General features: G+C 47.5%; 1 protein-coding gene across 1 annotated transcript in view; it reads right to left on the bottom strand.

Annotated features, from left to right (window-relative positions):
- Positions 1 to 14,702: 14,702 nt before the first annotated feature.
- Positions 14,703 to 18,018, bottom strand: part of ARHGEF37 (Rho guanine nucleotide exchange factor 37) — a 46,643-nt gene continuing 43,327 nt past the window's right edge. Inside the window, exon 13 of the mRNA XM_063086766.1 lies at positions 14,703 to 17,600. Within this exon, the coding sequence (XP_062942836.1) occupies positions 17,391 to 17,600 (210 nt within the window). The 3' untranslated portion in view covers positions 14,703 to 17,390. The remainder of the gene's footprint in view (positions 17,601 to 18,018) is intronic.

The following is an 18,018-nucleotide window of genomic DNA, read 5'->3' as shown; positions in this document are numbered from 1 at the left end:
ACTAACCTCTGCACTGCCCACCCAAGGGGTCTGCTCGTTTGTTTGAATAAAGTTAATGTTGTAGAAAACTAGAAAGACAAAATAAATAAATATTAACAATAAGTAATGTGGGGAGATTTTTCTGCTGCAATAATGGCTTTTCTGTGTCTGCAGAGTTGGGGAATGAGGCAATAGGGTTCTGGTTCAGAAAAACAGCTCTTAAAGGATCTTTTTTCGTGTGCGTTGTGCATGTGCGTGCGTATGTATGTCTGCATCTCTCTCTGACTCCATGTTTCTCTCTGTTTCTCTGACATTCTGTTTCTTCTTCTGCCCCTCCGCTTGCTCGCTCTCTCTCTCTCTCTCCCCCTCCCTGACACTTCCCCCACCTTTTTCCAGCCTTGGCCAGGCCGGAGCTGAAGTGGCAGCTCATGCCCTTTTAGACCAGGTCTGCCCTCCCCTAATGGCTGTGGTTGGCAAGATCAGACCAAGTCAAGACACCCTCTGGGCTTTTTTTGGGTTTTGGCTCCAGGCTTGAAAGACAGAGCATTTCAGTTTCTTACAAATCCCAGGAGGGTGTGAAAATGGGACCACAGTGGCAGGTCAGGCCAAAGAGGCCCCCAGCTACTGCACTCAGTTTCTAAGGGTGGAGTGGAGGGGAGGTTCTGCCAGCTCTTGGCAGACTGATGGCTTCAGGCCAAGTTAGGTAGCACCGATGCCCCCAGCTCAGCCCTGCTTCCTGCCCAGCTGCACTAGCTCTCCTGCCTTTGCAGCCTCAGGGTCAAGACGAACCTAGGTACAAATTCTGCCTCCCTCACCTACTCACTGGGTAACCTTGGGCAAGTCATAAATCTCTCCAAACTTCAATTTATTTGCCTGGAGATGGAGATGATAAGGAGGGGAATTGTAGGGATCAGGTGAGAGCAGTACCATAGCATAGAGCAGAGTTGGCAAATTACAGACTGCAGGCCAAATCAGGCTTGCCACCTGATACCATATGACCTATGAACTGGGAATGGATTTTATGTTTCCAAGTGGTTGGAAAAAAAAGTCAAAAGAAGAGCATTATTTCTGAACATTGAAGGTGATATGAAATTCAAATTTCAGTAATCACAAGTAATGTTTTATCAGGGCAGATTCACACTCATTCGTTTATGTATTGTCTATGGCTGCTTTTGTACTACAGCGGCAGAGTTGAATAGGCGTGACAAAGATTGTATGTGGCACCTACCTGCCCCATTACAGAAAAAGTTTGCCAACCCTTGGCACAAGTTTAAGAGTGCAAACTACTTGGACTCAAATTTCTGTTCTGTCACTTCCTAATTTTGTGACTTTGGGGAGGTAACCATCTATATGTGCCTCAATTTCTTCTTCTGTAAAATGGGATTAACAATTGTTATTATGGGCTATTTTGAGAACTAAATGTATTAGTATTTGTAAAGCACTGGGCCAATGTCTGTGCCCAGTAAGTATTATGTAAATAAATAAATTAGATCATGTATATGAAGAGCTAAGCATTTCTATTGTGTTTTGGATTTGGTTGGAAGAAAATCAGAAGGAATGCTGGCATGGTTCCTGGTACAATCCTGGGCAGCATTCCTTTTGTCAGACACTTGAATGAAGACTTCAGATGTAAGATGGTGAATGTGCTGAGGGTGTGCAGGTGGAGGAGAATAACTGTGGGAGAACAGAATTGGATTCCCAGAGGCTCTGTCGGGAACAGATGCACTGACTATGCCAGATGACAATTTGGAGGAGTAAACTTAAGTGTGTTAATATGTAGTTTGCTTTTTTTGATTTTTCTTTTAAAAATTTTTTTGGCAGCTAGCCAGGACAGGGATCTGAACCTGCGACCTTGGTGTTATAAGGCCGCGCTCTAGCCAACTAAACTAACCAGCCAGCCTGCTTTTGTTGTTGTTGTTGATACTGAGGAATAAAAAAGAATAAGAGCTGATTTCTTGTCTCCTCCTTGACCACTCCATCTCCTCAAGAGGACGTGAGTTTTGACTCACAGAGTCTTCAAAAGGAGATAACGGTGGAGGCAGTTCTCCAGAGGAGAGAGGGGGATTGGAAGACTTGAGGTGACTGGGGAGACATGACTTAGTAGCAGCATGTGTGATGTTCATTTAAGCACAACGCATAATGTGCTGCCACCAAAGTGAATGCAATTTCAGGCTGCATTAATACAGATGGGTCTCATAGAAAGAGGGAGGTGCCGTCTTTCCCTCTGCTCTGGCTAGCCCACATCCTATTCTGGGGAATTTAAGAGCTACGTGGACATACTTGATAGTATCTCCAGACCTGCTCATCAGTTTCATTGAGTTTCTCCCCACCATCATCATCCCTGACCCTCAGGAGCTGTTGATAAAAGGCCAGCAGCTCCTGTCTCCTAAACTTTCTCAACTATGCAGAACTCACCCAACTCTCCTCTGGCCAATGTGTTTCTAGGGGATGGGTTCTGCTGCAGGTCAAGAATTCTACTTTATTAGCAGCTATAGAAACATTAACCTGATCCCTAGGGGCAAACGTTAGCCTATTTGGCAACTCCTGGAATCTAATGATCTCAGGAGAGCCTGAATCCCTCAGTGATCTCCAAGACTGGGTGTCTCATCTAAGAGTGTCTAAGCCAAAGGAGAACACAGTCCAGCTTTTACAAAAAGACATTCTATATTAGTTGCCTTTGGTTGCTAAGGGCAGAATGCTAATGCAGACTGGCTTGACCAAGAAAAGGAAGTTACTTACTGAAATGCACAGGGTTTTCTGGAATCAGGCCTAGTTGGATCAAGCAGCTTAGGGTCTCCCTATCTCTGTCTCTTGTGTTAGTTTCAACACAAGCTTTCAGGACAAGATTTCCCCTAGGAAATTGCAAAATGGTTGCTGAAAGCTCCAGATTCAAATCTTGCAGCTGGTGGCATAGAACTTCTCTCCTCCAAGAGTTTGGGCCCAAGGCCTAGGATTTGACCCCCATGAAACAGACTGGGGTTATTGCCATCTCCAATCAAGTCCTGTGGCAAGAGGCATTGAATACAGTGATTGAACAGGTCTAAGTCACATGTCCCAGGATGCAGGGGAGGAGACCCTATAAGATTTGGGGGGCCCTGGAGGGTCAGTGCAGCTTACACCATATGGCTCGAGAGTGGGAATGAGTGAGTTCCTGGAGGACAATGTGGATTCTGTCATTACAAGCAGGAAATCAGAGGAAGAGCATGTACCCACCATGCACATGCTGTCTCAGTCCTCCCAGCAACCCAGTGAACTGGTATTAATCCAACAGAGAGCAAGGGAAGCAAAGCCAGGAAGAGAGCCTGGCACTGTTTGAGGGAGTATCCTGTGTCCCCTTCAGGACACCTTTCTGGCTATGTGAGAGGACTGAAGGATGGACGAGGGAGCCATGGGGAGGAGTTTGAACTTTGAAAGTTGACCTTCTTTCAAGGCCCATAACTAGTGAAAAGAGAGATGGAACCTGCGCCCAGAATCAGGGAGGAAGACGCAGGGAGTTGGAGAAGAATGATGTGACAGACACTACCCAACACCCTCTGTCCTCTTCCTTCCTTCTTGAAGAGCCCTGTACCGTTCTGGTGTTTGCTGGGCCTCACCCACAAGGGTGGACCATGATTGGTCCAAACCCATCACGATGCTCCCACCTCCCTTGCCAATGACCGGACTAAATAAGAACATGTGATGCAGTTCTGACCAATGATGCACTGGGGGCTTTGGGGATGTTTTCTTCACTGATGAAAAGAAACAGACCGTCCTCCTATGCTGGAAATGCTCCTGTCTGGAACTGCAGCAGGCATCTTCTAGCCAAGAAGAGAGTCAGCCTGAGGGCCAGTAGACACCTGAGAAAGGCGGAGCAGAAAATAGAACCTGAGCCCTTGATTATGACACTGAGCCACTGAATTAACCAACCCTGGAGACATCCTATCTTGGGACTTCTTATTAATGTAGTGCAGTAAGTTTCCCTTACTGTTTAGGCCAGTTTCATTGGAGTCCTCTCTAACTTGTAGCCATAGCACACTAAGTGACTCAGATAGGCTTCTCTGATTGAGAGAATCCCTGAAGAGAGAGGACATTTTCAATGCCAGCTATTGAGGCTCTAGGCAAGCCACACAGCCACTCTGGGCTTGAGCTAAGGAAGAGGTGTAGAATGGTGGCAAGAGGATGAGCTTCAGAGACCCATAGTCCTAGATCCATCCTACAGCTGCGTGCCCTTGAACACACCAATACACCTTTCCATCTGTAAAATGGGAAGAATAACTTGTACCTCATCGATTGTTGTGAGGATTGTGACCATGTGTAGGGTGTCTGACCTATAATTATAATGGCCATTTATAGAAGGATCACTTTTTCTTTCTTTCTTTTTTTTTTTTGGTGGCTGGCCGGTACAGGGATTGAACCCTGGACCTTGAACTTACTGCACCATGTTCTAACCAACTGAGCTAACCGGAAGGATCACTTTTATCTGTACATCACTAGACTAGGACCTCAATGATATCCCAACAATGACGGACAAAGGGGTAAAACTTTATCAGACTTTTCTGAGAGGCTTTTTGAGAAATACGGATACTTGCATTTCATCCACGGAGATCATAATTCAATAGATTTGAGATGAGTTCTGAGTGTTAGTCAAGACTCTGTCAGTGACAGGTAGCAGAAACCCTACTCAAACTGGCTGAAGAGAGAGAGAGAGAGAGAGAGAGAGAGAGAGAGAGAGAGAGAGACAGAGAGAGAAGGAGGGAGGGAGGGAGGGAAGAAGGAAGGAAGGAAGGAAGAAATTTATTAGCTCATGTACCTGAATAGCCCAGAGGGATAAACTTCAGGCATGGCTGGCTCCAGGTGTCCATAACATGTCCAGGTGTGTCTGTCTGCCTGCGTCTGTCTCCCTGTCTCTGTCACTCTATTTCTATATTTCTTTGTCTCTGCCTCTGTCTCTCTCTCTCTCTCTCTATCCCTCTCCCTGTCACTCTCTGTCTTTCTGTTTCTCTCTCTCTGTAGTCACTCTCTAGCTCTCTGTTTCTCTCTCTCTGTCTCTCTCTCTCCCATCCCTTGTCCTGGTTTGCCTCTGTGTTGGCTTCATTCTTAGCCAGCAGTTCCAAGCTGACAGCTACCAACCTAGGGCCTCTGAGAAAAGAGAGCATCTCTTCCTCTATAGCTCTGACAAAATCCTTGGGGCTGCCATTCCAGCCTGGCTTTGGCCCTGGGACTGGTCATTCTGTCTGTGACTTGCCAGGTCTGGGAACATGCTTGCCCCTGGAGTTTCAGGGAACCAAACGTGGTCTCTACCCAAATCACACGAGTGGAGTGTGGGGCAGAGATGGTCTCTAAGGGAACATGGGGACTTTCCTCAGGGGAAGAAGAAATGGATGTTGAACAAGCAAAATGCCACAGGGCTCAGATCTGTATTTCTTACCAAGTGACCCAGTTACTTCTGATTCACAAGTAAGATTGGTAAGGACAGCTGAATAGATAACTGGTTTTAAGAGTCATTGTAAACCATGGAATCCCTTTCTTCCTGGGAAATCTTAAACAGGACTGAAGAAACAAAACAGGCCCCAACATGGCTTTGTCCTGGTGGAATGAGGGGTTTGGGGCCTCACATCTTCCAAGCAACCCCTAAGGCACCCTGGGGTTCCCCTGAGCTCCTTTACAACCCCCTGATTTCATTGCTCTCTGAGGCCGCTTTGGTTCTGATTCTTCAACCCTGAATGTTGTGCAGTGGGTGGAGGTGGGGGTTCCAAAGAGCTCACCTAATTCTGTCCCCCCTTTGGCCCCTGCCCTTGCCTTAGAAGCCAGTGCCAGGGGAGCAAATAGGGATGGGAGGAGCCAGTGGCTGGTTTAGAAGGTGCGTCAGACATGCCACATCAGATGCTTCTGGCTTTGAAAGCCGATCCTGGCCCCAGGCCAAATGGCTTCACAGGCTCTGCAGAGCCACTGGGCCCTGGGGCTATGTGGGCATTGATGACCCACCTGTCTGCCAGTAACAGAGGGGATGGCGGCAGTGCTGCATCAGTCGTAGCGGAGGAAGATGCCACGAGGACACACTGGCTGGGGAGACGTGGTGGAGGATGAAGTCAATTTCACACTTTATTAATCAGTTCAGGGCCAATCAGGGCCATCCTGAAACTGGGCTGAGTCCCTGACTTTCCCTCCTGTCTGAAACTCTTCTTGTAGAAGGAGCAGTATTTGTTTCTACTCAAAACTCCACAGCATTCAAACAAGGAGTTGTGATCCCTTTTATTCTGCAAGGGAATGTTGCTGGTAAGAGAGGCCTGCAAAGCTACGAGCTGAGCAAATGGGGGGCCATGGGGTGAGGAGGCCTTGAGCTGTGATATTTGTTCATTCATTCATTCATTCCTCCATCATCCACTCAACAGATATGTTTGGGAGCCTACTACGTGCCAGCAACACAAACTTGGTGCTGAATGTAAAAATATAATGGAACCCTCATTCGTGTATCTGTTCATTTATTCAACAGCCTTTCACTGAGCACCTACTGTGTGCCAGACATAGTGCCAAGCTCTAGGGGTGCAGTGTGAACAAGACAGACATGGTCCCTGCCCTTGTGGAGCTGACTCAGTGGGAGAGATCATCAAGTAAAAGGGCAATTTCAACAGAGAGGGATAAGGACCCAAATAGAGGTACACACAGGAAGAGCACTTAAACCGAGCAAGGAAGACTTCCTGGAGGAAGTGACATGTCACTGAGACTCAAAGGATGGCTTAGCAGGAATGAGGGGAGAGTGGGGAATGATGTTCCACCCAGATGAAAAAGCATATGCAAAGGAGGCCAGAGAGAACCATGTAGAAGATTCCGCCCAGCCAGAGCGCAGAGGTCAAGGAGAGAGAGGGATGAACTGGGGCCAGACCGTGAAGTCAGGTCAAGAGCCCTGGAAGGAGTGGCATAGTGAGATTTGTGTTTCTGAAAGCTGACCCTAGGGGTGGCTTTGTGAAAATAGAGGGAAGGCAGGGGGAACTGGAGGCAGTCAGGGGATTAGAGGTGAGTGCTCATGGGACCCCCAACCTGGAGTGTTCTTTCACAGTGGGGAGACAAAAAGTGGGTGCTTTGGGGTGATCTGAGGGATACCATGCTTTATTGGAGTTCCCTGTAGGTCAGACAGTTGGGTACAGTGGATAGAGACTGGATTTGGAGTCAGACAAAGCTGGGTTCAGAACCTGCTCTGTTCTTAATCCCTATGTGGGTCCTCAGCAAGTCCCTGGACCTCTGTGGCTCCTTCATAGAATAGACTCACCATGCCCATCTAGTGAGATAAAAGTGTGTGGAAAAGTGTGCACACAGGGCATCTACAGGGGTGTTTGTGAAGAAAACAATAAGTCAGAACTCAGCACTCAGGAAAGCATCTCAATGTAATCTGTCCGCTTCCCAGCTTAATTCAAGCAAGCACAATCACAGAGCTGATATCCTTTCCTTATAGATGGGGTTGACACCTTAGCTCTGGACTTCTGTCTGTGGCCTTTCTGTCTACTTTGTTTCCTGGAGCCTTGGTTTTCTCATCTGTAAAATGGGGATAACAATACTCACATGACAAGACTGGTGGAGATATACTGAGAAGATGAGTATAAGGTGCTTAACACTGTGCCTAGCATATAGCAGGTGTTGAATAAATGGTGGTTGGAATTCTCATTAATATTCTCCAGTCTCATCATCACCCACCAAGGTAACCTGAGCACTTGCTTTACACCAGATCCTGTGTTGGGTGTCAGAGATGAGCAGAAAATTATAAAAATGTCTGCAAATGTTTTTAAGTTCTTACTTGATGTAACTGCTGTATGTGTGTGCATGTCTCAATCAATCAATCATTTAATCCTCATACCAACCCTAGGGCATAGCTACCTTTATTACCAGTTATTACCATGCTACAGAAGAGGCTGAGGCTCAAAGAAAGTAAAGAACTATTTTGAAGTTGCGCCATGCCATGGGTAGGGAGAAGTCGTGTTATATCCCGCGTGGTCCAGCTCGCGAGCCCACACATCATGCCATTCTGCCTGGGCTGAATGCCTGGAGTGTCTGGGGGCAGCAGCTCAGTGTCCAGCCAGTCTTGCCACTGACTTGGCTCTACCTACTTGGCACTCAGGACCTCCTGGGTTGTGAGTGACAGTGACCCCACATAGTGGTCAAATGCTCTGGTTTGAATACCAGCTCTACTGCTTAGTATCACTGTAACTTCGGGTATATTATTTAAATGCTCTGTTCCTCAGTTCTTCCTCTGTATGAGAGGGAATGACAAGTACATCCTCACAGAGTCACTGTGAGGTAATGGCTTAAATGAGATAGTGCATGCAAAGCGCTTGGCCCAGTGCTTTTTTAAATGTTCCTGAAATGTTAACTTTTTTTTTTTTGGTGAATCTGAACCCTTTGACCTTGGTGTTATAACACTGTGCTCTAACCAAGTGAGCCAACCGATCAGCCTTAGATATCATTTTTAAGCTAAAGGAAAAGTTATTGGTGCCTGTAAATAAATGACAGAAAAGACAGGGGTGGAGCTGACTTGGGTCACTGACTGATCGGATTCAAACACTATCAGAGGGTGTCTGTTGGTGACAGAGTCACAGGGTGTCTACCTGTGACTCTGTCTGTCTCCGTCTCTCTCATTCTCTCTGTCTCAATCTCTCTTATTCACTCTCTGAGTCTGTCTTGTTCTGTGTTTACTACACTTTCTTGTTCTCTGTTTCTGTCTCTCATTCTCTCTCTCTGTCACTCTATCTTTCTTGTGTGCTTTCTCTCTCCCCCCACTACACCAACTTCTCTCTTTCCTCCTTCTCTTCACATGCCACCTTCATTCTCTTGGGCTCATGTCCCCAAGATGTGGGACCGTAGGCCTCAAGTAAGGTTCCCAGATAAAATACAAAGCGCCTAAACTTGAATTTCAGATAAACACCACATAATTCTTTAGTATAAGAATGTCCCCCAAGTTATTTGAATTTAGCATGGCTGGCTGGCCAGTTAGTTTAGTTGGTTAGAGCTCAGCTTTACAACACCAAGGGCATGGGTTTGAATCCCAGTACTAGCCAGCTGCCAAAAAAATAAAAATAAAATAAAATAAAAATTCTATTTGAATTTAGCTTGTAATAAGATGGATAATGTCCCTACCTTTGAAGAGCTTACTTTCTAATGGGTGAATCAGACCATAAACAAATAAATAAATAAACAAGAAAATAAGGAGTGATCTATCTATCATAAAAATAAGATGGGACAGTACACTAGTGAGCGAGGGGGGTGGCTGGGGAGGGCTGGCGGCCACCTAGATTGAGTGGTAAGTGAAGGTGTCACTGAGAAGCTGACATTTAATTCTGAGACCTGCATGGCAAGAAGAAGCCTCCACGAGCAGATGTGGGGAACAGCACGTCAGGGAAGGCGGTAGCCAGTGCAAAGGCCCTAACTGAGAGAGATTAGAGTAACTGAGAAATAAGAGGAAGCCAGTGTGGCTGTAGTACAGGGATCAAGGGGACGGCGGTACAAGATGAGGTGGGACAATAGGCTGGGCCCATCACTCAGGACCCTTTAGGTCCGATTAAGGAGTTTGGATTTTGTTCAATTTTAAGCAGAGGAGTGACATTGTCTAATTTACTTTCTTGAAGAATCACTCTGACTACTCTATGGAGAGTGGGTTGTCGGTGAAGGACAGGGTGGGAACGGAGGCCACCGGGAGGCTACTGCAGGAGTCCAGGCGAGAGAGGATGATGGAGGGGGCGAAGGGGTGGAAGTGGAGAAGTGGACTGATTCCAGGTGGATTTTGGAGGTAAAACTGCAGGCCTTGCTGAAGGATTGAATGTGAGGGCTGAGAGCAGGGGAGGAATCCGGGTGAGTCCCAGGTATTTGGCGTGAACAGTTGCATGGATGCACATGCCATTTACTAAGAGGAGAAGACTGTGGGAAGGATGGTGGGGTTCCTGGTTGCAGGTTAGGAATTTGGCGCTGCACCTTACAGGGGGCTAAAGAAGTGCAATGGGCTTTTGGGGAAGAAGTGATGTACTTCGAATTCGATATTCAATTTTATTAAAAATGATGTGTTACATTAAGAGAAATAACTCTACAAATAACCCTACAAATATGGTTCAGTAAAAAGAAAAGAAAAACAGAAAGCATATTATCTTCACAACACAAACTACAGAAGGTAAATCTGGACAAAGTGGCTTTGGATGGTGGCTGTGATTTTCAAGGTGGGGGTGGGGGGACACATGACTCCTAAGGTGGGTGCCATACTTTGGAATCCCTGGCCTGGGAACGGGGTGGGGGTGTGTGAAAGGGAAGGGGATGCATGTTGAGATTTCTCCAAATTTTTTTTTTTTTTTTTGTGTGTGTGTGTGTATGTCATTGTGTTTGTATTGTTATTTTAGGGTTGCTGTTGTGACCCATAACTTTTGGGGAGGGGGGAGGGTGAAAAAGAACTTAAAATAAAAACACTTAGAAATCTGAAAAAAAAAAAAATTTAAAAAAACAAAGAAGGAGGGGGAGGCTACGCTCACAAACGCCGGCCACATCAGCAGGGCGACCACCAACTGCACCGTGGCAGATTGGGAAAGCGTCTCAAGGGACTGAAGCAATCCAAGATGGCCGGCTCTAATCTTCAGAGGGTATTTGAGGACATGGTCACAGTTACGTTCCCAGGGGAACAACCTTTGGCCTCTCATGACATCTTTTTGCTCTTGGTTTTGAAAGACTCACGCACTGATGGGATATTTTTCAGAGTTTCAGGTGGTGAAGGGTCAGGTACACAGGCGTTGAGGAAAGGCTGGAGCCGGGGTTGCTGCCTGCAACGTTTGGAGGGAATACCGAGAGGGGGTGGGAGAGAGCAGCATGGGCTGCGTGACTGAGGACCAGTGATTTATTAAGCACTTACACACATCAGTTACAGTGCTGAATGCTTCCCTGCTTTTTCTCACATTGACATCCCAACAACCTTTTGAGGTAGGACTATTTCCTGGTTAACCCACAAAGAGAAAAGTGAGGTTATAGAGAGATGAAATAACCTGCTTCAGTGAGGTCACACAGCTGGTCAGTGTGGAGTCAGGATTTGTGCTCAGGCATTGGGGTCTGGGCTCCTGACCACCACCTCTTCATCCCCAGCCCCTCTCCCAGGCCAAGCCCCTCTCTCAGGTCCAGCCCCATCTTGCTCCCTAGGACCAGCCTGTCCTCATGTGGGAGGGTTTTAAGCAGCTCTCCACCAGCCCCAGGGCCTGACATGAAGTCCCTTGTACAGATAGCTGGTCCCTAGCCTTGTGCCCAGTTCTCAGTCCTACCTCCTGCCATGATCTCTGAATCTTCAATGGGCCTGATCCCTGAATCCCCAAAGCCTTGCACTTGAACCCCAACCCAAAGATTGGAACCCTGCCACCACCCTCTCACCTGGCTTTGACCTCTGTCCTGCCTGCACACTAGGAGATGCCTGTTCCCAAGTGTTCCACTAGGGCTTTGATTGCCTGCTGGACACCTGCTGCCTCCCCCTGCATCCCTGGGAAGTGTGCTCGGGTTCACTGTGCCCCGCCAACCTCTCCACTCTTTCACCTGACTCAACTCTCTTCTAGACCTGGCAATGGGATCTGTGTCCCTAGGGAAAGGCCTGGGGCTCAGCCCTAACTGCCTGTTCTGTGAAATGTCTACAGAATGAGGTCCACAGTGGCTGATTTGTTGTTTTTTTAAAAATTTTTTTTATTTGCTCATAGCTCTTGAGAGCTTCCTATGTGCTAGGCACTGGATTAATTCCCTCATGTAACCCTCAAACAGCTCTGTGAATAGAAGCTGCCATTATTGCTATTAATGTGCTGGTCTATTCCCACACCAGAGGCTCTGCTGATATGCCCAGCAGCCCTGAGACCCTAGAATCAAGATAATCAGACTCTTCCCTGGCCAGAAGCCTCACCTCACTTCCCATCTCCCTGACCTGGGGCTTACTGCCCTTCCTGAGTCAGGGCGAGATACATATGCTGCTGAGGCACCATGACTGGAAAATTGTGTCGCCTCTCTCCCTCCCCCAGGGCGATAGGGTCTGGCCCTTGCCCAAAGGCTGGCCCTGCTCTGACACAGTGGCCTTTAGATTTCCTCTGTGTTTGTCTGCTCTGGGCCCTGCAGTAATAGTTTCAGCTGGCCAACACTGGGACAGCTCAGCAGATTCCCATGGCCATGATCCTGGAGTGTGACCTACTCAGCTGTCTGGTTGAAGACACTTCCAAGAGCTTCATGTGGGGAGAGCTGACAGTCTTCTGACCCAGGGAAGGTACAGACAGGCCTGGTGATATTTCCCGATCTTCCCTGAAGGTCAAGACCCATCCCTTCCCTGCACCCCTGGCTCCTGAGTGGTGTATCAGTCACTGTCCAGGCAGAAAGCAGAAACCACTCAATGCATTCTGAACAGAAGGTATTTAATATTGGGAGTAGGTTAACACAGGTGAAAGAAGATCTGAGAAGCACCCCAGAGATTAACAGTAGCCTCTAGCCTGGGGAGTGTAGGGAAGAGGCAGTGTTATTCATGTCTGGGATCTGGGGTTAACCTGACAGAAATTGCAAGCATAGCCAGGCCTGACCAATGGGACCCGGGACCAGAAGATTTTTAGACTGAATGTGCATACTCTGGTCCAATGCAGTCTCCGCCTTTCCCTAATGTCTTTCACTGGCCCTTCTTCTCATTTGCTCCACCTGTTCAGCATCATGGCATTTCAGTTTGTGACCAAAGGTGCTTCTCAGCCCTCCCTCAGCTGACTGGAAGAGACCTGCTGCCACCTGGTGGTCACAGTTCACATGTTGCATCAATGCACACCGGTGGTTCTCCTGATGCCATTCACGACCATCCCACACTGATCATCTCATTTAATCCTCTCACCCACCCTATGAGAATAGACACTGTTGTACCCATTTTACAGCTGGGAAATCAGAAAAGATAAGCTCAGAAATTACCAATAAGAAAACAAATGAGCAAGGTTAAGTGAATAGATTGTTCAGGATCCCAGCTCCCATGATGCTGCCAGAAGTGGAATCTAGCTCTTTCCTTACCCACAGTCCAAAGTATTTTAGGCTCTGCCCTGGCATGACAGACCCAACATGACTCTTCCATGCTGGAAGTTAGGTCCTCACTGAGGGAGCCAGGGATCCCCTGAGATAAGCTAGAACTCTGCAATAAGTACTTTTGGGGATGAGTGGGGAAGACAGGGCAGGCTGGGGCCCTGCCCCAACTTCTTCACATACGGAAACCATGATAAATGCATTTGCCACTTGCCTATGGTCGAGCAGGCCTCAGACTCAGGTTATCTAAGACCAAGTGCTGGGCACTTTTCATGCCCATGCTGCCTCCCCAGGCCTGAGAAGGCCTCTCTGTCCTTTTTGCTTTCTCCAATCCTTATCCCACAAGGCCGATCACCTGCTCGCCCCTCTCCTCCGGGAAGACTTCCCTGATCACCTCAGCCCTCCCAAGTCTCTGCCTTGTCTGAGCACCTATAAGCCTGGTCCATAGCACCCCTCCGAGGCTGAGGTCATCCTTCCCTCTAGTGCTTGATGCTTGTATGTCGAGTCTCTCTAGGCAGCCAGGAGATTCCCTGAAGGCAGGGTTTTGGTGTTCCCATCCCTTCTGTGATGCTTATCTAAGCAATACATATTGAACATCTATTTCTTGAGGCACATGACAGAGCCCTAAGGAGATTCTGGGATGAATCAGAGCTTCCTACCCTCTTGGAGCATGTAGTCGCCTGTGGACACAACAGGCACATAACCAGGCCTAATGATCTTCCTAAAATACAACTTTAAGCATGTCACTCCTCTGCTTCAAGCCCTTTAGTGGCTCCCCACTGCCCTCAGAATAAAATCCAGGATTCTTTAAAATGATAACCTCTCTAACTCATCTATCGCTGCACCTGCCAGCACCTCTGCATATGAGGTGCCATGGGCTGAATGTCCCTCAAAAGTACAAGTGTTAGAAATGACCCCCAATGTAACAGTGGTAAGAGAGTGGAAAGTCCAGTTATGGTAATGTAAAGGTAGGATCTTTAAGAGGTGATTGGATCCTGAGGACTGTCCTCATGAATGGTTTAATCCATTGTTGGTTTAATGAGTGGCCCTGGGCGCAGCTCTGATGGCTTTATGACAAGAGCAAGTGGGAAGGTGAGCTGTCTCTTGCTTAGCTCATTCTCGCCATGTGACATGCTGCATTGCTACCAAGGAAAAGGCCCTCACAGGTGTGTTCCCTGGACTTTGGACTTCCAGGCTCCAAAACTGTAAGAAGTAAGTTTAATTTCTTTATAAATTACCCAGTTTCAGCTTCTGTTGTTAGAAGCAGCAGAAATAGATGAATACACAAGAGTCCTTCGAAAAGTTCATGGAAAGATTTGTATTATCTTTTAATTCTATTTTTCCATGAGTTTTTCAAAGTACCCTAGTACACCCTCTGTTCTAGCTTTACAGCATCTCAGCTTCCTGACATGCTGAGCTTGCTGCCAGCTGGGCTTTTCACATGAGCCCTCCTGGACACCTTCACCTAACCCCAGTCACCTCCTGGGCCTCAGCCTGAGGATCACTTCTTCTAGGAAGCCTTCCTTGGCCACTATGTCTGAGTCAGAGGAGGCCAGCTCCTGAAGGCACCAAGGTTGTACAGTAGACACTCATTAAATGAACACATGAATCAACAAGGTGCCATTTTTATATACAGCATGTGTCCAGCGAACAAATGTCACACTGAGGCATCTGACTATCCAGTGGTTAGAGTCGCACACATTCCAGAGACATTTTCATCTTTGAAGTCCTTTATTCCCAGCAGTTTACATGAGTTACTCACTGAGCTAGCACTTAGCGTATTAACCAAGAATTCATTTTTCCTTTGATATAGTAATCTTGTCCTCATGTCCAAAATTGAGTTCAGGCCCAAAGGGTTGAAGAGGTCTCATTCTACCACAGGAAGCAAGGGGTGCCCTTGTGAATTAGTCTTCAACTCTTAGAAGTCTTGTTAGATTCATAGGCAAATAGCTAGTTTAGTATGAGACAACCCAATAGGTAAATAAACAAGACACAGTGCAAAAGTTGTAGGGAGGGGGAAAAGGCACATTACAGAGTTCGCTGGAGAGTGTACAGGCCATTCTCCACCTTCCCAATATGCATTTGCCTACCCTTCAGAGACTTTTAATATTATGCCTGGTCTATGAAAAACCATAACCCACATGCTACTGAATACACTTTTATATTCCCTTCATGAGATATACTTGGTTCTAAGTATATTTCATTTTTCTCCCTTATACCTATAAGAACATCCAATTTTGTTCAGGTCCCTTCTAATGGCACTTAATAAATATACATTCTGGGGCCTGACAGAACAGGCTGTCCTATTTCAAACTGCCTCTGAAGCTGCCTGTTTGAAATAGCTGGTACAAAGCTCAGATGGGGCACATCCTAGCTGACAGCTCACAGCCATCTCTGACCCCAGGTCTACCTGCCCACCACTGTGTGTCTAGAGTGGAAGTCCTCAACCCTAGCTACACAGTAGAGGCACCTGGGGAACTTTCTGAATTCTCGATGCCCAGGCCACACCCCAGACCAATTACATCAGACTCTGGGTGGGATCCTGGCTTCCATCATAGTTTAAATCTGCACAGGCAACCTCGGCAAGCAGTCACATTGAGAACCCCTGAGCTAGAGACCCAGCATACAATAGGCTCTCTGTAAATACATGTGGATTTCCTATCTTATTATCTGTTGTCCTATGTTTCCTATTTTTACTCAGAGATCTGAGCAGGAAAGAGAAAGGAGAATGAGACAAGAGCATCTTGTAAAGCGAATTTGGTGCTGGGAAGGGGATGGTGGGACTGAGTTTCTCTTGCATTATGTAGTGTCTTCATGCTTCAGCATGCCCAGAGGAGGCGAGTTAAAGACTGTCTGATACAGACATATTTATATTTCTTAAAGCCCTTCAAAAACCAGAGCTAACAGCTTTAGGCACTAGAGTTATAACACAGAGACGTTCTTGGAAATAAATCTAATCTGCTACCTGTTTTACATCTGTAACTTGAGTTGGTTGGTTCCAAACTTCGAAAGTTGTGTAAACATCACACTGGATCACATTTTTCCCTTTCTGTGAATCTTCTGATTCATCTCAGCCCAAAGAAAATAGAGATGATGACCCGGCAGCGACTGCACCTGACATGGCCCCAGTGGGGCAGTCTTCCTTGCACAGGAACTACTCTGTACAGCCTCCACTTTCTGGAGTCTAGAAAGGGATGACTCACTACCTGGAATGTAGGATTGAGAAAGACACTGAGATAGATCCTGGGTTTATGAGAAAGGAAGGATGCCATGTTGTTTACCTGCACCTGCTGCCATGGGCCTGGGAGTGTGGCATGGCGGTGACAGTGCTTCCTTTGCCAGCCTGAGCCAGTGACTCTGGGGCCATCCTGAGACCACGGGTCATACTGACGTTTGTATCACACTTCACAGTTTACAAAGAGCTTCCACATCCTCAGCCTCCTGTCATTCTTTCCACAGCCCTGTGAGGTCTTTTTGGACAGGAAAACTAAGGTTGTGTCCTATGTCTGAGGTTCCACAGCCAACTGACATCATGTCCACTGCTGCTTCCAGGACCTCAGAGGTAACCTGAAACAACCGGGGTTTTCCCTTGGCACCTCCTTCTGTCCAGAGAGAGGAAACTAAGCCATTAGTTAACCTCCCCCACCCACCAAGCCTTTACTCGCCTACTTCACAGAGTTTCCTCCAGGATTTACATGCCCCTTTGTCCCCTAGTCCAGAGAAAACAGCAGCAGGTACAACCACTGCCAACAGCCACCCACACCCCACCTAACACACTGTCAAAACCCCCTCTTCCCTGGAACAGCCTCAGAATTTGCCTACACACATTCCAGAACTGTGACTCGGTCACACTCCCAGGCCGTCAAGAGTCTCCTGGGAACCTCTTCACTGCAACACAAACCCACAGCTCCCCCGCTTGAGAGGCCCAGTGGTTCACTGCCCAAGATAACTCAGCTCCCAGTGTGGAGAAATAAAAGATGACTGGTCAGCTATGGTGTCTTCTGATATCACATATAGGAAGTGAACTGTCAGGCCAGGCAGTTCTGGACTTCTTTAGCACCCTGTGCCTGGAACCACACAGCAACAGGTAACATTCACCTGGGTTGACCCACTCCCTCGAGCAGGCCCAAATAGCCATAAGCTATGGCAAGTCCTGGCCAATCAACTGTGACCTGCCGTCCAGGGTATTCAGTTGGAATGACTTCTTTATGCAGACATAAAGCGCCCACCCGTACCAGGAACTCTGCAAGGACCAGCCACGCCTCTGGCTACCTCCTGGGTGCCCCTCACACACCCTGTACTGATCTTCCCTGCCTTTTCTTTGCTTCTTTTACCTCCAGGGTCACAGCCTCTCTAAGCCTCCCCCATCCCTTGGCAACATGAATCCCACATAGGGCACCCTAAGAGGGCACACTCCAGCCCCATGGCGCTGGGCTTGGGGCCCTGGCCAGGAAGCTGGAAGGCACATATCCCCTCTGTCCATTCACTTCCACCAGGCTCCATTCTGGGTTCCCCTTCTTGTCCTGGGCCTCCACAACGGTCACGGGCTGTCCGGCCTGCAGACTCACTTCATGGCTGCTTCTGGCCACAAAGGGGTATGCTGCTACCACCTGAAACACATGGGGAGCCACCCAAGAATGGTCAGGGCAGGAAGATAGACAAACCCAACCCGGAGAGACTGTCTACGCTGTTCTCAAAGCTGCAGCAATGGGCACCTCTGAGAGCAGCTCCATTCACAAAGGTTCGCGTGCCCACCCTAGCTCTAAAACCCCATCCAGTCCTCACATCCACCCCACTAAGCTTCCTCCCCCCTCAAGGACTCCAACCTTGCAAAGCTAAATCTTTCCATGACTTCTCATCACTTTCTTTTTTTATTGAGACATAATTCACCGACCATAACATTCACCCTTTCAAAGTGTATAGTTCCATGTTTTTAGCATGTTCACTCATTGTTTTAGCATGTGCAATCATCACCACCATCTAAACCAGAACATTATCATCACCCCAGAAAGAAACCCCATACCATTT

The sequence above is a fragment of the Cynocephalus volans genome, chromosome 2 (assembly GCF_027409185.1).
Source record: "Cynocephalus volans isolate mCynVol1 chromosome 2, mCynVol1.pri, whole genome shotgun sequence".
NCBI lineage: Eukaryota > Metazoa > Chordata > Mammalia > Dermoptera > Cynocephalidae > Cynocephalus > Cynocephalus volans.
This window is presented reverse-complemented; position numbering and strand designations above follow the sequence as displayed.